The sequence below is a fragment of the Pelodiscus sinensis genome, chromosome 7, assembly GCF_052426305.1.
Source record: "Pelodiscus sinensis isolate ZL-2025 chromosome 7, ASM5242630v1, whole genome shotgun sequence".
In the NCBI taxonomy this organism is placed as follows: Eukaryota; Metazoa; Chordata; order Testudines; family Trionychidae; genus Pelodiscus; species Pelodiscus sinensis.
The window spans coordinates 67,338,280-67,363,612 of NC_143058.1; the positions used below are offsets into that span (position 1 = coordinate 67,338,280).

The following is a 25,333-nucleotide window of genomic DNA, read 5'->3' on the forward strand; positions in this document are numbered from 1 at the left end:
ATGTAACCCGGGGACTGCCTGTACTCCATATGACAAACCACTGGAACAATATCCTTCGCTGTAATTAATGCATTTGCTGTAAAGAAAACACAAAAGATAAATTAATTTAAACTAGCAAGTTTCATGTGGGTTGGTTTTTATTTTGTTTGGGTTTTTGGCAGTGAGATTTAGTGCCTGGGAGGGAGTCACTTGGTTGATCAGACCTGGCTTTTGGGTTCACAACACATCCGCTTTTGGTCTGTTTTGTTCAACCTTATATATTTTGTTTTTGGTATTTTTTTTTTACTTGCTTGACTATGCTGACGTTAGTTTTTTGTTGTTTTATTCTGCCCTTTCAAAACTTTTGTTTGCTTCATTTGGGGCTATTAGCACTTTGTTGCATATTGCAGTCTGTGTTACTTGACTTCCCTAAAAACAGGATTATTGTTGGTCATCCAATCAAATTTTGGGGTTTTTTTAGCTTACGTCTCCTGTATCTCAATAATGCTGCCTTGCTTTTACACTTTAAACTAAATTGGTGCTCATTTAACATATTCTGGGTAGGCCCCAACCCATTCCCTTCACAGTTTTATGGTAGTTAATGCAAAATCTAGCTCTTTTGGTAGTGCTGAGAATGTTATCATGGTACTTTTGTAACTTTTCTGTGACTGGATGCAAAGATTCACATGAAAATCAGCATACAGTGAAGGTAATCTAGTCTGGATAGGGTGCGGGATTTGTATGTGAGAATACCGCTACACCCAGCCAACAGTACAGGCAGTCCCTGACTTATGTCGGATCTGCACTTACGAACGGGGCTTTTCTCGCCCCAGAGCTCATGGGCGGCGGGTCACCACCCATGTCCTCCGGGGCGAGAAAAGCTTCTCCCGGTCTCCCTGGTCTGCTGGGGGAGTCCAGCAAAGCCACTGGACCCCCCCCCCCCCAGCAGACCAGGGACACCCGAGCAAAGCCGCCCAGGTGGCGGGAGTCCCGCTGCCTGGGCGGCTTTGCTCGTTTGCCCCAGAGCAAAGCCGCCCAGGCAGCGGGACTCCCACCACCTGGGCGGCTTTGCTCCTGTCCCCCTGGTCTGCTGGGGGGGTCCAGCAAAGCCGCTGGACCCCCCCAGCAGACCAGGGACACCCGAGCAAAGCTGGGCTACAGAACTGGCATCCAGATTCAGCTGCGGTTGAAACTGATCAGTTTCAGCAGCGGCTGACACCAGTTCCGACTTACATACAGATTCAACTTAAGAACAAACCTACAGTCCCTATCTTGTACGTAACCCGGGGACTGCCTGTACATTAATACATAGTCCCTCCATCCAACAAATACCCTCAGTTTGCAAGCAACTATAGGTTTTAATGGTAGAAGACATTGCAAGCAACTATAGGTTTTAATGGTAGAAGACATCCTCAACTCGATAGCCCTGTTTGTCCGTATCCTACCTGTAATATGGCAATACCATGGACAAGAGGCAGCCCTAGAGCATAACAGCAATACTTTTTACTCCCGGGGTGGACAGGAAAACTACATGTGTGGCTTCAGAATATAATAGTCTGATATAGGGATATAAGTGACTAATCGACTATCTGATAAGCAAATGCTTATCGGATAGTCGAGTACCAACTCGACTAGTCACTCGTCTTCTCCCCGCCCCTTGCTGCCGTTATCAGAGAGAGGCAGTGTGATGGTGCACCGGGTTTTTCCCGTCTCCTGCATCCCCATAATGGCATGGACAGACTCCACCAGCCAGTAGAATAGAGGAAGTTTATTGCTTCTCCAGGATACAGCACAGCACAGATGTAATTTGGTTACAGGGCAGGCCTAGGATGCCTCAGCCCCCCCTTGAGATGGGGGAGCCTGGGCCCCTAAAATCCAGCCTGTTGCCTAGCCTGCTTCCTCCATGATACCAGACAGAAACTAACCCTCTTGCAGCCCTGCCCCCCAGCCAGGAGCGGCATTCCACCTTCCTTTGTTTCTCTCCCTGGGGGGTAGCTGGTCGGACAGGTTGAGAGACCCTTGCCTAGTGACTCATCCCCTGTTCTGCTGGGCCGTGCTACAGACAGCAGCCAGTGGGGGTCACCCACAGCCCCAGCATAGCAACCAGCAAGATACCAACACTACGTCACAGGCAGCAAGGAAGGGGGAAGCAGGAGCCAGTGCTGGGTGCAACCAGCTTTAAGCTGGTTACCCCCCAGCACCATCGCTGCTTCAGTCCCCACTCACACCAGTTCCCACTGCGGGCGCTGTACATTTCAAAAGCAGAAGTGCCTCGGAGCATGGTGGGGGGCTGTTGCCGCCAAGCAATGAGGGCTGGCCGCTGCAAACGGGGTGCTCTGGCACTATCCCCTGTTCGTGGCAAATAGGATTGTGTACCGCGAACAGGGCCTGCTGGACTCAGTGGGAGCCAGGACCGAGCAGTCCCAACTCACTCTGATCGCTATGCCTCTGCATTTTAAATGTAGTAAGAGCCCAATGGCTCTTACTACACTTAAAATACAGAGGCGCGGCGCTAGTGGCAAATTGTGTCAACTGTACGATTAGCCAGATAATCACATTTTAACATCCTTACTAGTGTGAGATATGTCAGGGTGTGCAGAAGCAGTTGTATTAAAAATAATGTTGCTGCATAGACAGAACAGGACTTGATCCTCCCCTTACCATCCTTGGTTTTACGTGTCTCTAATTTAAAACAAAAAACTAGCACTCTACAATATCAGTGAAGTGCTCGTAAAAATTAATAAGTAAGTGGCTGAGATCTCAAAAAGCTGTTGTCAGTGGAGAATCATTATCAAACATGGGTGTTTGGAATACAGTTCTGGAAGAATCAGTTTTAAATTCAATGCTGTTCGATATTTTTATCCTCAATCTGGAAATATATAAAACCACAGCTGACAAAATTAGTGGATAATCCAAAGATTGAGTGGGAAATAATAACCATTATGCAGAGCAACTGAGATAATTTGGTAAACTGAGCTCATTCAAACAAAATATATTATAAAATCAAATAACATACATCTAGGAAGAAAGACTATTATTAAAACTAATATTTACTTTAGGTCTTAATCTGAAGACCACCTTTTCAGAAGGATATTGAAAGATTAGAGATGGTGCAGAAAATAGCCTGTATGGTTATACAGGATAAATTACAGACTCACTCTTTTTTTATTAAAAACAGTAAGACATTTTTTGTTAGAGTGGTGGATGAAAAAATCTCTATGAAAGAAAGAAGATCCTATAAAACCTTATGAGCCAGGTTCCACTACCTTTTCAATGAGCTGCTGAGGTAATATCTTTTCAATAAACTTCTTCAGGGCAGACCTGAGGAAAATCTCTTGGAAAGCTTGTCTCTCTGCCTGCCAGAAGTTGGTCCAATAAAAGATACTACCTCTCATACCTTGTGGCTACGTCTACACTGGCCCCTTTTCCGGAAGGGGCATGTAAATTTCATGAGTCGTAGTAGGGAAATGCGCGGGGGATTTAAATATCCCCCGCGGCATTTAAATAAAAATGTCCGCTGCTTTTTTCCGGCTTTTAAAAAAGCCGGAAAAGAGCGTCTACACTGGCCCCGATCCTCCGGAAAAAGCGCTTTGAAGTAGTAATAAGAGCCTCCGGAAAAGGGCGCTTTTTCTGGAGAATCGAGGCCAGTGTAGACGCTCTTTTCCGGCTTTTTTAAAAGCCGGAAAAAAGCGGCGGACATTTTTATTTAAATGCCGCGGGGGATATTTAAATCCCCTGCGCATTTCCCTACTACGACTCATGAAATTTACATGCCCCTTCCGGAAAAGGGGCCAGTGTAGACGTAGCCTGTGTGTGTCATATCCTGGGACTGATATAGCTACAAGAGCACTGCCCCCTTGTAGTAGTCACCTGACCAATGTTCCTTGTAAGCTGTGTGCTTGGGTGGCCACTTGAGAGATTCAAATGCTGCCCAGCTGATTAGCACAGCTAAATGCTGTTTCTATTGGTGTTGCACATTCACAGGTGCCTTGGAGCACATAAAAATGTATTCCACACAGGGATGGAAAAAAAGTCTGCATATGGATGGCAAAGATTAGAAGGAACATTGTCCCAACACTGACCTTGTATTATGAAACCACAGATTGTTTTGTCCACTTTAACTTTTGTCTCCACTTGATGAGCTGGTAGTTCAGTGTACTGTACATAAGTTACGTAGGCCTGGAGATAAGGTTGTTTAGATTGTCAGACACTACCAACTTAGCAACCAGCCTACCTTGCCTGGACTCTCTACTAGTCATAGCGCATGCTAGCAACACCTAGGGCTGGGCTTAGTGACGCTTTGAGGCAAAGTGTAGCAACAATTAAGAAAGGAGTAACAATTTCAAGCTAAGCAACAGTAACCGTGATCTATACACATTGCAAGAGATTACAATAAGAAAGAAATAGCAAAGAAAGCTGTGCTTGGGATATCTAGGTTGCCCTTAGTAATTGATTTAAGCCTGGGAGCTTTTTTTTAATATGGCTTCTACTCTCCCCTGCTCATTTTGATGAGACTTTTTTTGGAATTCTTCAAAGATCTTGAAGGACAAAAAAACCTGATATTTTGCCGTGTAATCCATATCTAACCAACCTATTACTCTGGAAATTTGCCATGACAGACTCTTCCATGGTAGATCACATGACCCGAATGAAACTCAAACTCTTGGAAAAGGTAAGATGATGACAATGCAGCAGTCATATTTTTATATCTTAGTAACATTTCAAATAATTCCAAATATAGTTGTCATGATTTTAAAAAGCATGCAAAGCACAAGACTTGGTGATGATGAGGGACTTCCACTACTCAGACATCTGTTGGGAAAAGAAGGCAGGACACAAATTATCTAATAAGTTCTTGGAATGCCTGGAGCAGTTTTTTATTACCCAAGGTGGAGAAAGTGACTAGGGAAATAACTTTTCTAGATTTGATACTGACAGATAAGGAGGAACTAGTTGAAAACTTGAAGATGGAAGGAAGTTTAGGTGAAAGTGTTCAGGAAGTGATAGAGTTCTTCTCAGGAGTGAAAGGAGGGGGAAACTGCAGAATAAAGACAGTGGACTGTAAGAAGTCAGGCTTTAGCCAAGTCAGAGAACTGATATGTTTAGGATCCCATGAGAAGCAAGTCTGAGCTCTGGTCTACACTTAGGGTGAGGATCCACAGTACCAAGTCTCTTATTTTGAAATAAGGGTCTGGTTACTTTGAAATAATGGCTCTTGCTTTCCATGAGGAATAACAACACTATTTTGAAATAACTAGCATTATTCTGAAATAATTTAGTCTTTGTCCGCGCAGCAGGCAGTTATTTCGAAAGTGACAAAATACTGTCAAGCTGGAGGACTTGGTACTCCAACTCCTGTAACCCTCGTTATGTGAGGAATAAGGGAAGTCGGAGGAAGAGTGCTCTATTTCAAAATAAGTGCTGTGTAAATGCTCCCTATTTTGAAATAAGCAATTTCGAAATAAGATACACAATTGACATAGCTCAATTGTGTAGCTTATTTCGAGTTAAGCCCTGCTGTGTAGACATACCCTAAGTCAGGGTAGTGCATCCACATTAAGGGAGCCTGCCTCAGACTAATTTCAAGGCTTTCCTGTAGTGTGGTGTGGACATGCTATTTTAAAATAACTTACTCGGAAATAGCTCCCAAAATAGCTATTTCAAAATAAGTTCCTAAGGAAGACATACCCTGAGTGGGGAAAAAAAGAGGAGAGTTGGCACTTTTCTAAAGTGACATTATTAAGTGCACAAAAAGAAAACTATCTCAACATGTAGGAAAGATAGGAAGTATGGCAAAAGGCTACCCTAGCTTAACAAGCAGATTTTTTGTGACCTGAAACACAAAAGAGAGTCATAACAAAGTGGAAAGTAGGTCAACTTAAAAAGGATGAACGTGAAGAAAACTTACCATAAGCATGTAGAGACCAAATCAAAAAGGCCAAGGCACGAAACAAGATTAAAGTAGCTAGGGACATAAAAGGTAACAAGAAAATATTTATAAAAACATTGGAAGCAAGAGGAAGACCAAGGACAAGATAGGACCATTACGCAATGAGGAGGGAAGGACAACAACTGAAAACACTGCAGTGGCCTGAAGAGAAATGCTCTTTCTTTCCATTTTCACAACAACAGAAAGCAGTGTGCAGCATTAGAGTGTCATTTAATTCTCTGAAAATGATTATAATTATATATTATGAATGTTCTGTGAATCTTAGAACAAATTAAAGGGGGAAATATATTGATCAAGTGATTACCATCCCATAATGTCAAAGTAATAGTTAACTAAACTCCAGTTTAATCTGCCTATAAAATAAAAATGTCAGTATTGCTATCATTCAACAAAGCAGCACAAAGAGGTGCATTCCAAGGGTAGCAAGGGCTAAGGTGGATTGCTTTGGGACCCGGTGCAGTCCCCAGTGCAACTTAGGCAGCCCATCTCCAAATAGCTGTGGACTGTAGAGCCATACAGAATCTGTGCAGCACTCTGTGACTTGGCCCTTGCGTATACCTGGCACGTTTCATGCCTTGGCACATCCTCTAGGCACTGGTTTGCAGGGGGCCATGGGAATGGAGGAGATTTGGCTGGAGGGATAGGCGCTGTTCACGTATCATTTGTCCACACACTTTAAGTAAGCCCTCCATCTGTGCTGTGGAATTCCTTTTTAGTCTTGGAGGTATCAGCTGTCTGGCAGGTGAACTATTGGCTCTGTAGAACCAGAAGGGCCAAGAAAATGCTTAAGTGCAAGGCCTTCACACAACCAGGCTTGTCATATCTGAATTCCTAAAATCTGTGGGCATTCAGGACTACTCCACTACATGTCTCTAATGCTCCAAAGGAAATGATGCTAGGGTAACTGTGGGAGTGGTACTTCACAGATTTTCCAGTCCCTCATGCAAGGAATTCCCATGGAGGGAATTATCTGGCCTGTAGGCACGCAGGTTTATCCTTTAACCAAAATAGATTTACACTTGAAACATTTTGGGTTCAATAGATTTTTACAATTATCAGTCTGTTTCTACTCTGGCATGTTTCTGATATTCTAAATAGTTTGTATTTGCCAAGATTCCAAGATCAGCTCTAATTTGTTCAAGGTAGCACTGATGATTCAGCCTAGGGCACTGATCTGACCAGCTTCTCCATGTGAACAGACCCCTGTTCTCACACTGAGCAACTGAAGTCTGTGGCCTAGTCTACACTACTGGGGGCCATCGATCTAAATTACACAATTTCAGCTACAAGTATAACGTAGTTGAAGTCAACGTACTGTGTTGAATCAATGACCGACATTCTCCTGACAACTATGCCTATGCTTCTCGTTCTGGTGGAGTACTGGAATGGATGGAGAGCACACAGTTACTGATTTGTCGTGTCTATGCTATTGCTGTCCGTAAGTCTGGCGGGTAGCATAGATGTGTCCTACAAGAGCAAAGTGTTGCTATCATGATGCAGTTGGTGAGGGACAAACATCTTCTATTTTGCCTACTTCAGGAAAAGCCTAAGGGCCTCTAAAATGAAACCCAAGAAGTGCTGTAGGGATAGTCTGCTTTGATTTGATCTACCGCTTGAAGCAATTATTCCATTAGAATTCAGCTCTCTAACATGATTCCCTGCGATTAGCAAACAATATAATCATCTGGGTGCTTGTGTTCCCTGGAAATGCACCTTTGGAAAGTATTAGGAATGTAAGCGACTAGTTGACTATCTGATTAGCAAAATATTATTGGATAGTCGACACATTAGTTGACTAATCGCTTCCCCGCCGCCTCTGTCTGAAAGGCTTAAACACAGGTTCCCTCCAGCTCCCCCCCAGCTCCACGGGAGGGGGCAGAGGCATAGCGGCAGTTCCACCTTTGAAATGTACAAGAGTCCCTGCTGGGACTCTTGTACATTTCAAAGCGGAAGTGCCCCATGGAGCCAGGAGAGTGCCCCGCTGGCCCCAGGCTCCCTGCTCCATTTCAGTCTTTGAAATGCACAAGAGCCTCTGCTAGGGCTCTTGTACATGTCCAAGGCAGAATGCCACGCAACACCTCCCCCTTTGAAATGTAGCAACAGCTCAGCGGGCTCTCGCTACATTTCAAAGCAGAAGCACCCTTATCGACTAATCATAGTCGATGGAAATGCCATCGACTGTTTGGTTAGTTGATTAATCTAATTTTAAGGTCTCTGGAAAGTATGCATATTTTTTATGAAATATGGTCCCCATTTTTTATTTCATATTTGTGTTACGTTTCACAGGTCCAGGGCCTTGGCTTCTTCTGCCATAGGCAAATGAGACTCAACAAAGATCTAGATATTGTCTTAGGTTGAGATGTGAGTTTTAGAGCGTGGTGTCCTTTTTAAACTGTGATTATATATTTCCTCAAAATATGCCAGGAGGAAAGTACCTGTACTTCCAATACACATATTTGTGTATTAAAGGGGAACCGAAAAGACTTTTTACATGTGTACTCTTTCTTTTTTGTAATATTTAAAATGGCATCAACCATTATTTTCTGTGTGTGTGTGAACACATGCGCACATACACTGAGGTTCTTCTTGTCTTTTAGACCACAAGCATTAGGATTGTCAAGTGCTCCCTTGCTTGAATATGCTGGAGGACCTTCCAGAGGATTGGAGAACTTTCCTCAAGCCTCAGCTTTCTTAGCCTTGTCCCAGCTGTCCTGAGGTGTTCTCTCTCCCCCCGCCCCCCGCCCCCCCCCCCCCCAAAAGGAGGCATTTACCCATTTCTTCTTGCTGACTTGATCAGTTTGCTCTTGCCAGCGGGTCAAATGCCAATTTTTGCTTTTTCATTTTTTTCAAAAAAGGGAGGTGTGGTGTGAATGGGGCAAGTAAGGATGTCAGCCCTCTTCCCTCCCTCCCCCCCAGCAAGAAGGCAGAACTGGGAAGGGGGCGCACACAGCAGATATCCAGCATGGTGGGGGCAGGGTTCCCGTTACAGGTAACAGCCTGCTGAGCAGTGTTCCCTGTTAGCTGTGTGCTTGTGTGGCTGTTCAGGAGGGACTCAGATGCTGCCCAGTTGATGAGCAGAGCACCCACAACTAGGTTGGTTGTTTCTACTGATAGGGAAATTTTAATGTGTCTCAGTGCCCATACAAATTTATTCCGCACATGGATGGAAAAGATTAGAGGGAAGTTTGCTTCGGAGGGGGACCCCCAGGGTTCCAGCAAGAGGCAGCCATCTCATGAGTGTGGGAAAGGGCTCACGGTTCCAGCAGCGGTAGCTGCCTCATATGGGGGTGTCCTCAGGTGAGTGTCCCCCCCATTGGAAGAATGAAAAGGGGTGCTAAAAAGGGGGTGTTGGATCGTTCACAAAAAGCCACTGGCCTTGCTCCCATTGGTTACTCAAAACCAGTGGGCTCAATGCCTGCTCCCAGTTCCCAGCACTAAACACTCCCAAGCCTGGGAGAAGGCAGCTGCTGCAGCTATAAAACAACAAAGCCTGTCGCCCCACTGTAGTGGTTCTCAACCTGCCACCAACGAGCACACAGCCACGGCCCATGTAACCACCTCAGGGCCATACAGGTTGTATATATGTTGTGTGGCTGTAGCCCACACAATGCAAAGTTGCATCTGGGACCCAGAATAGCAAATAGGTTGCAAACCCTTGCTCTGGCAGCTGTTTTTTTTCTTGTGAAATATGTAAAATATTTGTCCTTTGTACTCAAATAACTGTGCACCTTTACTTTAAACCTGCACTGTGTGTGACTTGCTGTCTTTGCATCTCTACCTTATTTTTGTACATCAGTATACAGTACTTGGGAGAATAGGTAAAGTCCCCCAAAAGATCTTGATCCTTCACTGTGGTGAGCTCCCTTGGGTCACGTATACTTCAAGCCCTTTATTTTATTGTGTTTTCCTGTGGGAGGTTTAGAAGTGCTTAAACTCATGTAAATCAGTGACATTTAAAAGAAGAAAAAGCTAGATGACTCTCACCTCTGGCACTGCCAGTACAGTGCTGGATTTAGGGCTGTTTACCTATCCCTGGGTGGATCACCTCTGCCTTGGAGGATTCCATGGTGGCGTGGAGGCAATGTAGCCATTTCCACATGACCACTCTTCCCTCCAGCTACCGCACAGGCTGCTGGCAGCAAATGCACGTCTAACCTGTCTTCAGAGAACCCCAGTGTTTCGCTATGGGACTTGTTCACACCAGACAAATCACCAAGGTAACCCCCCTACTGCAACCTCCAACCCTAACCCAGGGTTTTCCAGCCACAGCCAAGATTGTGGGACAGTAGCTCTGTACTTCTTTCCTGTTGCAGGTGCACAGTTCATATGACTAGCAGGTAGTGAGAGACTCCCCTTCTCTCCAACTCCATTTTAACTCCTTGTACAGGGCGTCCCCGCCCAGTATACATCCATTCCACACTAAAGTCGTTGATGCTTGTAGGAACCGATGCGTTAGAAGTCCTCCCATTCTCTGTTCTTCAGTTGCACAAAAAAACCCACCAATCTGTGCAAATGGAAGTCAGCTGTGGGGGAAAGAAATTCCCCACTTTACGTTGTTTCGCTATAAGTTCAAGTATTTTGGAATATAGCTTGGATTTATAGCGAGGACAGCCTGTATCCCAAATGAGTGTTTGTCACGCAGGGCTGGATGGTCTCATGAACCTCAGTCCCTGACTTTTAACCAGTTCTCGCAATCGCTTTATCCACAGAAACTAGAAAACGAACGTGAGACCCTGGAGAACATCGAGTCACCCCTCTCCACAACAAGTAAGAGATACAAGAGGTTCTGTATTTCAGATCAGAGTTTGATGCAGCAATTGTGAGTGATGTTCTCTGGCCTGTGCTATGCCAGAGGTCAGTGGTCTCTATGAGCCTTAAAATCTAGAAGAAGCTTTTCTCTCTTCTCTCCCTCCTCAGCCAGTGAGACAGCCGGAATTTGAGAAAGTTTCAGGAACTCAGAAAGTGCCGTATCTTTGTTATGGTGATAGAAATATTAACAGTGAGCCGGGAAAGTGGCCTCAAGCTCCTTTTGGTGCTGCCTTCTCTTTCCTCGCTTCTAGTGTCTTATACAATTGTGTAATCTAAGACAACCACTCCGCCTTCAACTCCACAGGCTGGCAGGACCTGGGGCTGGGTGAAGATGCAGCCCTTACGCAAGGGAAGCATTTGCCACTCAGCACTGACGCATCTTGAAATCAGTGCTGGAATGAAATAGCAATTGCTGCAGTAGGTGGTGGGGAAGGACATGGTATTCTAGGCAGCCATTTGATTTGCATTACTGGAATTCCCCCCCCCCCCCCCCCCCGCCTCTTTATTTGTATGCATGGCCCTAAAAGAACAGAGCCGTAGCTATTTCCAAGCAGCACTGGTAAAGCAGAGCCCGTACCCTCTCCCTCTCTTCCACACACTCCCCCCCCCACCCCCATAATCATGATGGGGTGTTTGTAGAGGAGTCACTGTGATAGCTCTGCTGTGCCCAAGAATTCCCCTAAGCAGGAAGAATCCTTAATCATCTGGTAAGTCACTGTTGACCTGCTTTGCACCAGCAAAACTGCACAGAGCAGAAGACGTATCACAGTTTGTAGAATGGGAATCAAGTGGGAGAGAAAAGACACCAAATTATTACTGGAGGGGTAAGCAATGCTGGCCAGGTGGATGCAGACCAACATCCATAATCTCCAGGTTACTGTGAAACTTGTTCAAAGAATGCACAAGTGATGGGATGATGTTAAGGCCAAAGAGATCTTCTCTCTATGGTAACTCAGTGTATAAGTGAAACATCTTATTAGTCTGGTGTTCTTACTGAAACCATCTTCCAGTGATAGCGCCTGCCATAGTATCTGTTATCCACCATCCTTTTCTCCTCTTCCCTAGCTTCAGTAATATAGACTCGTGTCTGGGTTTGAAATCATGGCAATTTCTTAAGAATGCTAGTAGAACTCCTGACCATGAAAACTGCCTGTTGCATGAGCCAACATCTACACATGCACATCATTAATCAAGATGCTGTACACGGATGAAAAATGAACTGAATATCTATGTGCACCCACTCGCATTTCCTTCCAGGCTAAGTTTTGTGATGCAAGTTCAGTGAGCAGGACACAGAAATTTCAAATACTTCAGTAAAAAGTTTATAAGGAGCTTTAAGTGACACAAATCCTGCATTTCTGAAAGCACATGGAATTTTGAAAGTGTTCAAAATCAGCCTTGCAAGAAGAAGACTTGCTGTCACCTCTAAATCTCCATGCAGCCAAGAAGCCATTTCTGAGCTAGAATGAGACACATTAGACAAATGTCCTTTTTCAAAGTAGGATCATTTTGACAGGCTCTGTACATTCTCCTTTGCCTTTGGGTAAATCTAGAAAACATCAGGCTAAATTAAGTGTCCCAGACAAAGTTTTGCCTTAGTGAAATTAAAAATAGGACTTTATAATGCAAGCTGATTGCAGTTGAGATTTGGGAGCGGTAGTGACTGTGACTGGAGCTATACTTGGCACAATAAAATCCTTACTCATTCTTGGGACAGGATTGTCAAGAAAAGTAGCAAATAATTTTTTATTTTTTTTTTGGCTTGGAAGGTAATCATAACAGTAGAGTATCACATGAGACATTTCCCAGAGTTAACCCACTACTGCTGAAGCACCTCTCTCTTTGTTATCCTTTAAGGGGGCAACAGAGCCGATCGGATTCCTCTTTCAGGGACTAGCGATGGACATGAGAATGCACTGCAGAATGCGCTGAAACGAAGGAAAGACCTCCTGCAGAAGCTGAGGGTAAGATCTTACCTGTATGAAGAGGTGACAGCTGCAGGGAATTTGAGTGGTTACGCAGTATCCTGAAGGGGGGTCTCTCACACGAGCAGTAGCTTTGCAATAGCAGCTACCAGACTATGCTGGAACAGCGTGGCTCAGGGCTGCATTGATCTCGGGATCTCTGTATCAAAAGTGGCTGGGCTTGGAGAGGCATGTAAAAGGGAAGCGTAAACCATGAATGCTCTTTTACCGTATTCTGGGGATAGCTGGGGAAATGCTGCTGTCTGAGGGAAGGCGGCTTCACACATGCAGCCAAACAGATCACCCCTTAAAGCTCTTCGGGAGCTTGTTGTATGGACCGCTGCTACTGGAGCTAAGTGAGTTTCTCAGGACTTGGCATCCAGGGAACAGAGTGTCCCAGAGCAATGTGGGGAGGGGAGGGAGGGAGGAGAAAGCAATGTTTGTCCAGAAAAGCAGGCAAAGCTGTGCACCGTAGCTGTGCAAGGAAAGAGGATGATGGGATAACTAACTAGCCAGTTCTGTCCTGGGACTTCACTATGAAAAGCAAGTATTGCTGGGGCAGATCTCCTTAGCCAGGATGCAGCTCAAGCGGTAGGCCATGAACTGGCTCTCTCTATGGCGCAGAAGGAAAGGAATCGCCCGTATCGCCCCATTTCCCGAACCTTCAGACTGGCTGAGGAGCTACTGTGGGTGAGTCAGATTCATCGCTGGTGTGGAATCATTAGCGTTACCTCAGGGCCAAAAGTAGCCCTGTGAGCATGCTTGTGTTTGCTATTGTTACTGCCCAGGGGTGTCTCTCTCTAATGGAAGCGACGAGGAGTCCTGTGGCACCTTACAGACTAACTGAAGTGTAGGCGCATAAGCTTTCGTGGGCAAAGACCCACTTTGTCAGATGCATGTAGTGGAAATTTCCTCTCCTCTGTCTCTAACGGGAGCTCCTGCATCACTTGGATCTTTCAGGAGCAGCACCTTCTGGAAGAATTCTCACAGCCTTATATCTTGTCAAGAGATCCCAGAAAGAGCTACAAGCCAGCACCAGGACCAGCTTACCTGCCTTCTGCTCTGGCTCCTGCACCAGAGCCACCTAGGATCATCCAGCACACAGTAAGATCTTCCCCATGTCAGTACATGGGGTATACACCGACAGTGGATGCTACAAGTATGGGTCAGATTCTGTGACTTTCTGCGACTTTTGTCACATTTTCTGCTTCCGCTTCAGCCCTGTGTCCTGGACAGTGGGTGCCCTTTAGCTGTTAGTCTCCCCTGGGTGGTCAGCACCCCTCCCTTATTTTTAGTAAAAGTCACAGACTGGCCATGGGTGAATCACTACCACCTGCTTAAAGTGTGAAAGAATCTTGTCGTTGCCCCAGCTCTGCCAGCAGCACGAGTGTTCTCCCCTGGCACTGCGCACCCGTCTCTTCCCGTCTGCAGGCTTAGCATTGAGCACACCCCACCTTGCTACAATCCAGGGCCCAGAACACTGCCTCGATGCAAACAGGGCCCCCGACTTCATAGACTTTCTCTCAGTTCAACTCTCCATAGGAGAAGGCACCCAGATGTGTGGATAGTGACACCAAACAAGCTTGAGTTAGAGTCACATGAAAGCTAGTAAAAGGCTTTGGAAACAGAAGGTTACAGACAAAAGAAAAATACAAAACAGCCAACAGCTTATACTTATGAACAAGGTAGCTAGAGAGTCAGCACCTATGGATCTGATGGATCACATGGATCACATTGGGCCTTAAAACTTGAGCCTCTGATTCTCATTGATTGGAATAATGGTGGCTGCCTTGATGGGCAAGTCTCAGAGGGAAGCTAGAAATAAATGGCCTTTCCATGCCTGTCATGCCAAGTGTTGAATTCATATGGTTTGTGTTTCCAGTTCTTGTTTAGCAATTCACACTCTGTCCTCCCTCCAGTAGCACTTAGCCCGTTCAGAGATTGATGTGTCTGGAGCTGTGCACCCGTCCTTACCCATACATAGAATATGCACCTGTGTAGGGCACCCCAAAATTGGGGCACCGCTGGGTCTTAATGTCCCTCCCGTCTGCCTCTTCCTATCCCTGTTCTGTGGCTCTACCCACCACTACTCCCTAGTCTCTGGTTTGGGTCTGGATTACAGACTATTATCATACTAGCCAATTAGCCCGCCACAAAACGGGATTTTCAGATTTCTCCTCCATGTCGGTCTTCTCTCCTGAGCCTCCAGTCTCTTGCTCCGTCTCTCTCTCTCCTCCTCCTTCTGCCTCCCCCCCCTCTCTCTCAGCTCTCCTCCATCTTCTGCCTCTCTCTCTGTCTCTCTTTCTCTTCTCCCCCTCCTGCCTCTCACTCTCCCTTTCTCTTCTCCTCCTCCTCCTGCCTCTCACTCTTTCTTCGCTCTCCTCTGTCTCAGTCGGGGATGCACGCTCGTCCAGGCCCCGCCGCCTGTGCATGTATGTCACTGCCCTGCCTCGCTTCGCCGCCCGCCATGGCACTTGGCTGACTTGTGCACTGCTCAGCTGGGCCACCACGCGGGAGCAAGCAGCACAAATGGCCTCTCTCTCTTCTCCTCCTACTGCCTCGCCCTCTCTCTCTCTCTCTCTCTCTCTCTCAGCTCTCGTCCACCTCCTGCCTCTCTCTCTGCCCCTCCCGCCTCTCACTCTGTGTTTCTCTTCTCCTCCTGCTGCGTCTCTCTCACTCTCTCTCACTGTCCTCTGCCTTCTCCCTTCTCTCTGTCTCCTCCACATCCTCTGTGTGTGCTCTGCTTTCCTCTTTTTGAATCCGGTGCCCTTTCCTGACGTCAGAGACGCACGCTGATCCAGGCCCCGCCCCTGACTTCTGCGCCACTCAGCCGGGCAGTGCAGACCCCAAACGGCCGCTTACTTCCACACGGCAGCCCGGCTGAGGGGCGCAGAAGTCAGCGGAGCGCCATGGCGGGAGGCAACAGCGCCTCCCAGAGAGAACAGCCAGCGTTTCAGCGTTAATCACAGACAATGGGCTACTATATGTATACCACCTGTCAGATTCAGCACCACGAGTGGCTCCTTTGGTGACTGTATGTCCTTTTAACCACACAGGCTGTGGAGGTTCCCAGGGAGTGTCCCAGGGAGAGATGCTGTTACTATTCGGTGGTTAGTTCTTCAGTAGCTTTGGCTCTTGAGATTTCCTCTTGAGATTTCTCTGAGAGCTCCCTTGTCTGAGAATACTCACTATCCCAAAGTGCCGCATTAACGCTATAATTCAGTACTCGGAGGAAACCAGCAGCACGTGAGGTGAATTGAAAATGCTATTTCTTTTGTTTATCAATTTTACAGTGCAGATATTTGTAATAAAAATAATATAACGTGAAAACTGTGCACTGCAGTCTGTGTTGTAATTGAAATTAATATATTTGAAAATGTAGGAAAATATTGAATACATTGCAGTTGGTATTCTGTTGTTTGATAAAATGATTAAAGCTGTGATTAATCGTGATTAATTTTTTAAACCACGATTAGTCTTTTGAGTTAATCACACACATTAACTGTGATTAATCAGTAGCCCTAATTGACACACACACAAGCTCAGACATGCCCAAGCACATGCATGCGCACGCACAAACACGCTCAAACAGTCACACAATCATTCACAATCTCTCAGTAGTGTTAGTCAAATCCATTCCATGCTCCTCTTCCTACCACATTGTGCAGCACACCGGAAGCAACAACAGCAGCACCGTGTCCTCCTCAGAAGGCACACGAGCTCTACTGATTGGTAAGGAGAAGGCAGTCCCCTGCTCATCTGTGCATTGCAGGCTGGGGTTAGTTCAATTCAGCTGAGCCACCCTCTTATGCCAGCCTGGATTTGAGCCTACAGGCCAGTGAAAGGAAGAGTCCCGACCTGGGGCAAGAGGGCGTTCACCTGATGGGAGCTTGGTGCTGCAAGGAGTTGATACCAGGGCCATGTACCCTTCTGAAAGGCCAGGGTAGCTCCACCTGCCTGCATGGGAGGTTTGCCCCAAAGCAGCTGCACCAAAACTTTACCTGGGACAAGGCGCTTCTTAAAAGCTGTGCTGAACTCTGATATCAGAGGCCTGTCTGTGAGCAGTGGGCTCAGTTCTCTATTGTCAGATCCAGACTGGTGCCTGCAAGCTAGTAACTAGCCCCCAGGATAGCCTTCGTGCCCAGAGACCCTTACCTTTAAGCAGGACACCTGCGTGTGTTCTGGGGGCTTTGGCTGCGGCATATGCAAGGTATCAGAATACAAAAGGCAGTGGTCCAGAGAGCCCAGGGTTGCAGGCAGATGACAGCCCTGACTCCTCTTGCTTTTCTTTTGTTCCTAGATGCCTCAGCAACCTGCAACCATCATCCAACAGTTACCTCCACAGGCACCTCTCATCACACAGATCCCACCTCCACAGCCCCTCACAGCCCCCCGCTCTGGAAGTATTAAGGAAGGTCAGCATCAGCTCCCCCACCCCTCCACGCTGGGTCAGACAGTGCTCAGAGATCAGAAGGGGCTCCAGAAAACAGCAGGAGGTGTCTCTCATCACCACAGAGCTAATACTTGAGTTACTTTGTGACTTACCACAACTAGGCTGTCAGTGGGATTACTGGTTTTGCCAGTCTAATATCTGTGCCCTCTGCCTGAGAAACTTAGAGTAACCCTACGTGCTGCTGGACACTTTATCTTGCAACAGACAGTAGGGCTCGTAATCCAGTTGGCAAAACCCAGGTTAAACTGCAGAGATGGCCTGGGAAAAGCACAGCGGCATAAGAGCTGATATTGGTTCAGTATTAACAGGGACTTTGGGAGCTAAAACTTTTACAAAGAGTAATTTCAAAATGAACAAATGGGTCCACTGTCCATTCTCCTTAGTACACTCTGAGTGTCTGTTTTATCATGTGTAGGACTGGTCTGCCATTGGAAACAGGAGGCGGCAGCTGAGTGTGCTACACTGGATGCAGCACAATCCCAAGAAACACATGTGTTTGGTGTTTGTAGCAGAGAATGTGCGGGGCCCAGGAATAGCATGTGGAGTTCATGTCTGAGCTGCTTTCCCCAATGCAGATTTTTGAATGGGGTTTCCTGGTGCTGCAGGGAAATGAAAAAAAATCAGAGCGCAACTCCACAGTCTGCTGTTGGTTTATTTGAATCAATTTATTTTCTAAAACAAAATGGACCAAATTTATGTCTGACTACTTTGAAGTTGAGTGCGTACATTTAGCCCAAGGTATTGGAGAGACAGAGGGTGAAGTAGTAGCTTTCGTTGGATCAGCTTCTGCTGGTGAGACACAAGCGTCCAAGCCACACAGAGCTCTTTTGGTCCAATAAAAGCTATTACCTCACCCACTTTGCCTCTCTAGTTCCCTGATGATGATTCCGGGGTGAATTTGGCTCAGTGTGTCCAGCTACATGAAAAATCCAGTTAATACAATTGTCCTTGTGTGGTGGTTGAATTGGTTCTGGTCCCAGAACAGCAGGTGGATCTGTATTCTGGGTGCATTTTTAAAGCCACATGTAAAGGAACTTCGGAACGACAGTTTACTGTCTCTTAAAGCCGGTGAAGTTTGCAAACATTTCAGGTGTTAAATTCCCCCTCCTTCCCTTGCTTTTTCCCTGAAATTCTGGTAATGATTGCAGAAGCCCTAGGGCTATGTCTATAGTGCACTGTTTTGCGCAAGAAATATGCAAATGAGGCAATGCATGGAATATCAACGTGCCTCATCTGCATAACTAAGAAGCGTCTGCTTTTTGCACACAAACCCCCTCTTGCGCAAGAGCCATTCTTCCTAGAATAAAATGCGGAACAACAGCTCTTGCGCAAGAGGGGGTTTTTCTGCAAAAAGGAGCTGTGTAGACGGCTCCTTTTTGCGCAAAAGCCTCTTGCGCAAAAAGCACCTGCTCGTTAATTATGCAAATGAGGCACGGTGATATTCCACACGTCACCTCATTTGCATATTTTTTTCACAAAACAGCGCAGTATAGACATAGCCTGGGTCTTTAACAGTTGGTCTCTCAGCAGCTCTCCCTTGTGATTGTGCAGTGAAGGTATGATGTTTGGTTACAGGCCTCCCAGTAATTTTCAGTCATGGCCGCATAAGAAGGTCCCAGACACAGGCCTCTCCCAGAGCTGTGTGTCACACAGTGGTGGGAGCTCCAGGGGGTTGGCAGTTTCAGTTTGTGTGGGTTCTCACTACAGTGCTGGGAACTGTTTGACTTAACCTGCAAAGTACCCTCCCAGCCTTGGCTCGTGTTTGAGCAATGTCTGCGTCCCAGCCGTGTTGGCTGAGCTCTCCTTGGGTTCTGACAGCTCCCCACAAGGAGCACTCTGTGGAACATTTGCTCTACCTAGCGTCCCATGGAATTGGTCAGGTTGCAGCTGGCGACATGAGGCTGGTTTGTTGGGCCATATCACACAATGGAAAGCACCTGATACCTCCCCGTGCCCTGGCCGGCTGGCTGAGCTTGTGCTCTGTGGCCAAGAGAGCTAGCTCAGCCCAGCCCAGCCCAGCAGAAGCTTGCGTTCGGGGGTTTTGTAGGCTGTATCTGAGCTGAGCTCTGGGATTCCTCTGGAAAAACTAAGAGCAGTGCACACTGTCCCTGTCCAGTGGCTGTGTGAGTTGTGTACCTCCTGCAGTTACCCGGCTCTCACGGTCCACGCAGGCAGAAATCCAGTGACACTAACTCGCAAGTGTGTTTCAAACCCAGGAAAAGTAGGTGTTGGAACCTTGCAGAATTGTCTGGCCTGTGAAGTCATGCACACTGGCTCCCACACCAACACTTGTGAATTTGGACCTGCCTGTGCAGGACTATGGCCCATTCCGAATCAGTCGCCCTGGGAAAGTCTGCGCAGGCCCAACCTACCCAGATTTGTCTCTGTTGGGGTCACAAACCATGTGAGGGCTTCTTCCTAGAGACACAGGGAAGCTAGGCTGGGCCGAGAGCCTGAGGGCTCGTGTTCTGCAGAGGTGTGGCCACAGAGATGGCTGTGCCAGTGAATAGTCTCTGCCTCCAAGTGCGAAAGGCCCTTTCAGGGTCCCCTTTCAGCTGCCTTCACTCCATGGGAGCTGTGTGGGTGCTTTGCGAAGGCCCTGTGCCCCTGTCTCTGACTGTTCCTTTCTCCTTTGCATTCGCCCGTTCCAGACATGGTGGAGATGATGCTGATGCAGAATGCCCAGATGCACCAGATTGTTATGCAGAACATGATGCTGAAAGCTCTGCCTCCGATGGCATTCTCGCAGCCCACTGGGACCGGGCCTCCCCTGCTGCAGTATACCCAGCAGGTAATGTCGGTCACCCCTTCAGAGAGCCCCCTGTGCCACCAGCTACGGGCACGAGAGGGGGAGCTGGTCTCCCCATGCCGGGGCAGGGTCTGGGAGTGGGGGGGGCATGGGGCCGGAATGCAGCTTGGAACCCCTTGCCAATGGAAGCATGTTACAGTGCATGGCACAGACTGGCTGGTCTGGTGGAGGAGCTGAACCTCCCCCTCGCCCCTGGGCCTCCAGACTCTGCTGGGATGATGGAGGAGTTCGGCTGCTCAGACAGGGGATGCTCCCCACTCCACCGCAGGCCAGCTCTGCTCTCAATTGCCACAACCTCACCTTGCCTCGGCCCAGCACTGGCCTCGTGCAGGCCTGAACCACACCGTGTTGGGCAATGTGCAGGCACCCCAGTGGGGGAGGTGCCTTGTGCCCTCCTACGGGCTGGGCATGCTCCTGCCCTAAGAGCGTGGCTGAATTGCTGTTGGAAATATGAAAGCATTTGGTCATCCAGGGAAGAGCCCATGTGCTGCATGGTGACTGGGAGCCTGGCTTTCTGCCCTCCACTGGGGCAGACACAGGCACGTTTAAATCCATGGGAAGATTTCCGTGGGCCTGGCAGTTCCTGAAAGCTTATTTTGACAAAACCCGTAATTGGTGGCACTTTGCGACGGGCTGGAACTGAAGCACTGATCTGATGGTGGAGCCTAGAGACCCCAGTCAGGATCAGGGGCTTGTGTGCTTGGGGGTCAATGGGAGTTAGGCACCTGACTCATCTGAACATCCCTCCAGGTGCTACCCTGCATTTGTAGGCACCTAAATCCCTTTACAAATCTGGCTCTAAGTGCGTAAGGCCCAGATCATCAAATATATCAAGGCTCCTAACACCCACTGGAGTCAATGGTGCAGTTAGGTACCTAAATCCTCTTGGTAAGATGCGCTTACCATGGAACTGTAACGCAGGGATCTTGAGGTGTGTTTGAAAACATTACCCCAGGCCTTGCCTGGAGGGGTTTCCAATCTAAGCAGGAAGGGCAGTTCATTTGGGAGTTCTTGGATGTAGTTCCTCCCCATTTTACACCTGCGTGCATGCCAGGGCCTTTTCTTTCCTCTTGCACACAGCCCAGGAAACGTTCTGGCTCCTGGCCTCCCTCAGGCATGATGCTTTTGGACCCCCTTGTGTTAAGCTGATAACTACCACCCATCTGGGCTGGTAACGTTCATCCAGTAACATCTTCGCCGAGCGCTATTTCCAGCACTAATGGCTAGTGTACATAACCCAACCCCAGTGCCCACGGGGCTCTGGCAAGAAACATGACACCCTCCTGTACCTGATCAGCTTGGCTGCGGTGGTTGGGGGCGGAGCTGGCATTTTCTGCACCTGTTCAGCCCACGTCTCAGCATCAGGCATACTCCAGGGTTTCAGAGCAGCTGTTGGCTCTCCTGTTTCAGGGCCGTCTCTGCAGCAGCCACTGCTACCTGGCAGAGTATCGCACTAGGGGAAACATGACTGTTCTCCGCTGGGCCTGCTCTCGGCCAGTTTTGTTGGGTAGTGGCATTTGCACCACGCCCGTGCCTGAGCAGTGCACAGGCCAGGGGTCTAGTGTATGCTCTCAGAGGCGTGAGGCAAACCGGGGTGCACATAGGACGCTGCAGCCTGTCAGAAATGGGGACTGTGCACTAGGAGTGTCCCTGCCTTGCCAGAGGGTGCCTCGCACACTGCCTGCCTGGCTTTGTATTCTCCTCGCACCAGCTTGGGTGGCTTTCACTTCCTGGGGAGGAATCTCATCTGCACTGAATGGAAAGGCAGAGACTGGTTTAATACAGTGCCCCCAGGTGTTTGTCCCTAGCGAGGGGAGAGCACACAGACTATCTACAGGCTACAGGAAATCCAGAGTGTCACAGGTCAGGGGCCTGCACCTGAGAGCCAGGGAACAGCAGAGCCGTTCTCTTGTTCTTGCCGTGCAATGGCAAGGCCAGTTGTGTGCTGGCTGTTCCCAAGGGAGGCAGTGGGAGTGGGGTACGCCTGCACTGTGGTTAAACCCCCACCACTGGCCCAGGGCTGCTGCCTCAGGCTTAATGCCTGAAACTAGGCATAGCTGTTTGGGCTCTGAAGGCCCCTGGGGGATAGGTCACAGACCCGGACTCCAGCCTGAACCCGATCATCTACAGTGCAGTTAAAAAGTTCCGTAGCCCGAGTCTTAGCCCAAGTCAGCCGGCACGGGCCAGCCACCGGGGTCTGATTGGAGGAGAGAGAGGGCCTGGTGGGACCCACTCACTCTTGGCTTGCTGCATTTATCGCCCGGTATCCAGGATGGCCAGCCTTGGGCCCAGGGCAAGGGATGCTCTTTACAAAGCTGGCAGGTAACAGACCATTGTGCTCACCTGCCAGGTGGGTACGAAGCTAACAAATTGCTCTTTTCCCCTTCAACTGAGGAGCCCCAGTTTGCTGCTCCAGTCATGGTGAAAGCAGAAAAACCCAGGCCATCAGCGGTACATCATCACCACTATTACCCTTTGCCGGGATTGCAGGCCCTTCCTTCTCAGCTGCCCATAGCTGGCTGCTCTGCGTGGCCCCCTGTGATGCCATCCAGCCTTGGGGGAGAGCCTGGAGGATTCCCATCTGCTGTGCATCACACGACCGGCCCCACTAGCATATTCTCAGCAATGAACAGGTAAGTGAATAAGCAGTTGTAGTCCCTTTCCTCCTGCAGACGTGGGGCTCGCAGGCGGCCAAAGCAGCGGATGCCCTGAGCTCTGACTTACCAGTGGCTTCTGACTACATCACAGGGCCAGCCCAGCTTATTTCCTTTACTATGCTTTGCAAACTGAGTCCTGTGGTGCTGGCAGAGACCGCGGTAAGAAGTAGCCTTGCTGCGTGACTAACCCGCGCTGGGCACACGAGCAGCATACGCAGTGCTGGAGAGGTTACTGGCGTACTGTCCTCATGGGGAACGCCAGTGGGAAAATCACAACTCATCCAGCTGGCAGCTGCTTTTTGGAACGAATCACAGGGATGCTCTTCTGTGGCCATCCCAAGACCCCAACGGGGCCCTTTGCAACCCAGGAAGGCCCAGCTCCATGCCTGAAACCTAACTCAGGCTAACATTGCCCTGGGGAGTGCCATCCCTCAGACACCAAACAGAGAGAGGCTTGACACAATGGCAGATACTTACGGGCAAGGAAGAATAATTTATTCCTGGAATAAAGCTGACCCATTGGCATACACCGGTGTGTCTAACTGGGTTTGTCCCCCCAAGTGTAGTAACCGACAGACCCCACAGCCTTTCCCTGGGCTTGTAGACTCCTCAAGCTGGTAGCAAAGCTAACTAAGCAGTTCAGGACATTCTTGCTTTCACAGGGCACCTGGGCCCTGCATGCTCCCTGCTGTCACAGAGCTTCCCCTTCCAGGGCATTGTCAACTCCTGCAGCAGCCTGCTGGGGCCGGGTTTTGGTTGTGACCCGATCTCTCCTGTGGTGACAGGCTTGCAGCTCTCAGGCAACCTCTCACCTGTTACCCCGCCTGCTGGTTGGAACTGTGGCAGTCTGAGCAGGACTCCGGGGGGGTGGGTTGTCATGTCCTGGCAATGGGCAACACCACTGGGGGAATTTGGCCCTGTAGCTGAGGGGTTTGTGGCCTGGCTCTGCGGCCGCTTTCCTTTGAACAATGCATTTGTTTTGGTGCCATTTCTCTGGAAGCACTTTGTAAACAGCTGCACCCGGCAATGCCTTGAGGTCAGGGATGGAAGGTGCCTGTTCACGTTGGAAACCATCCCGCTCTGCTCATAGTGTGCTCTGAGCTCCTGACCACAGACCAGGAGATGGGTAGCTAAGCAGATCAGAGTATGTGGAACACTTCTAACGCTGCTGCAAGCTAGAACTCTTCCCTGAGAGCTAAACTCTGAGCAGCTCAGAGCACCTGTAAGCCTCACCAAAGTCAACGTACATTGCTAGTGTTCACTCCCCTCAGAGCACCTACCCTGGGGCGGTATGGGACATTTCCTTTTGTCTCTAGCCAAGGGTCCGATGCTCCTATGCACTTCACCCCTATCCTTTTATAGCTACACCAAGCATATGCTATGGGCTAGCCTCATACACATTAGAGCCATTTCTTTCTCCTGCAGATAACTAGTGAGCGGACATGGACTTTGACCAGGACCCGTGCACATGGAGCATAGCATCGCTGGACGTGACTTGCTTCAGAGTTCCTAAAAGATTTGGGCTGACTGGAGTCTACTGTAAATAGTTATGTGCCATTAGTGGAGCTGATAACCCAGGGAGGGATGGCAAGAGTGTGTAATAGATCATGGACATGCAAAAAACATCTTGTTACATCTTTTGGATCTGGGCAGTTCGCAGAAACTTTGTGGCCCTGAGGCTGTTATCATTAAGAAGAGAAATTGACCATGGAGTCAACTATTTCTTTGATGTAGTCCTGGTGATTTACAAAGAATGTAAACTAATTCCTGTTGCCTTGAACACAAGAGGACACACACAATGAGAGACAGTTTCTGTACTCACAATTCCAAATCTCTTTTAGCCAGCACTTACCCCTAATACGCTTAGGGCCTGTCTACACTGCAGTCAGCCACAATGGTTGCAGCAGGTGTAGATACAACCAAACTGGCTTCGATGTTACTGGGTCAAATAACAATAACATGGAAGCCAGGGTAGATGGCCTGGCTCCTATGGCTTGATTACCCAAGCCGTGGCTACATGAGTTTGTCACACTCCCAGCTGCAACATACACAACCTTAGCTTTTCCTGCCAGGGCCACTACCAGGACTAGGTGTCTGTGTCTGGCACTTGCTTTCTCTGTCTCCTTGGGGAATGGAAAGTCCAGAGAAGCACTGAACATATCGTATGATTGTTGTGGGTGATGGGTGCTGACTTCTTTTTTTTTTCCACTGGGTGCTTAGCCCCAACTCTGCCCTGAGAACCTGTCCTCACTCTGGGCTTGTTCCTTTCAGCCCCTTCTCCTACACACCTCCCATCTCTGTACAGCTGATCCCTTTCCTGTGCCCAGCTCTGAAAGCAGAGGTGGAGGGGGCAGAATTTCTTTTCTTCTGTCTGTCCATTTTTGAGTCTTCAGTTCAAAATTCACCACTGTATCGTAAGGGTTGATAAGAAAACATGGCTCTTATATGATACCACACGAACAGCAAGGTCATCTGAGCACAGCCTGACATAATACCTAGTTCATGCACTCGCCACCCCCACCCCCCCCCCCCAAGTACAATGGCACCAAATGTAATTTGGTTCTGACGCTCATTAACATCAATGAGAATTGTTTTCTTCACAAGTGATTTTTGCAGGATTACGTGGGGCCCCCATTCATGCGTGGTGGCATACCAGGGCACCACTCCACACCAGTTGGGACTGCACTAGACTGCAGTTCAGCACACTCAAAT

General features: G+C 48.3%; 1 protein-coding gene across 4 annotated transcripts; it reads left to right on the forward strand.

The window, feature by feature from the left end:
• The first annotated feature begins 3,788 nt into the window (after positions 1-3,788).
• C7H21orf58 (chromosome 7 C21orf58 homolog) lies at positions 3,789-24,333 on the forward strand. 4 transcript variants are annotated; one of them, XM_025179871.3, is made up of 9 exons: positions 3,789-4,651; positions 10,639-10,696; positions 12,596-12,702; positions 13,327-13,392; positions 13,663-13,806; positions 17,003-17,117; positions 19,807-19,946; positions 22,359-22,597; positions 24,047-24,333. In XM_025179871.3, exons 1-9 carry the CDS (start codon positions 4,592-4,594, stop codon positions 24,048-24,050), a joined length of 933 nt encoding a protein of 310 aa, XP_025035656.3. In that variant the 5' UTR covers positions 3,789-4,591; the 3' UTR covers positions 24,051-24,333. The 4 variants fall into 4 exon arrangements, with proteins under 4 accessions (XP_025035656.3, XP_089636117.1, XP_089636118.1 ...); XM_089779991.1 differs by having other exon boundaries at positions 22,362-22,597; XM_089779992.1 differs by having other exon boundaries at positions 22,455-22,597.
• Positions 24,334-25,333: the final 1,000 nt, after the last annotated feature.

Bases quoted from the DNA above. Each gene is read 5' to 3' on its own strand.
- C7H21orf58 (XM_025179871.3), top strand. From the start codon at position 4,592: ATGACAGACTCTTCCATGGTAGATCACATGACCCGAATGAAACTCAAA. The intron at 10,697-12,595 runs GTAAGAGATACA...TTATCCTTTAAG, and splicing joins GTCACCCCTCTCCACAACAA to GGGGCAACAGAGCCGATCGG. The intron at 19,947-22,358 runs GTAATGTCGGTC...CCTTCAACTGAG, and splicing joins TGCTGCAGTATACCCAGCAG to GAGCCCCAGTTTGCTGCTCC.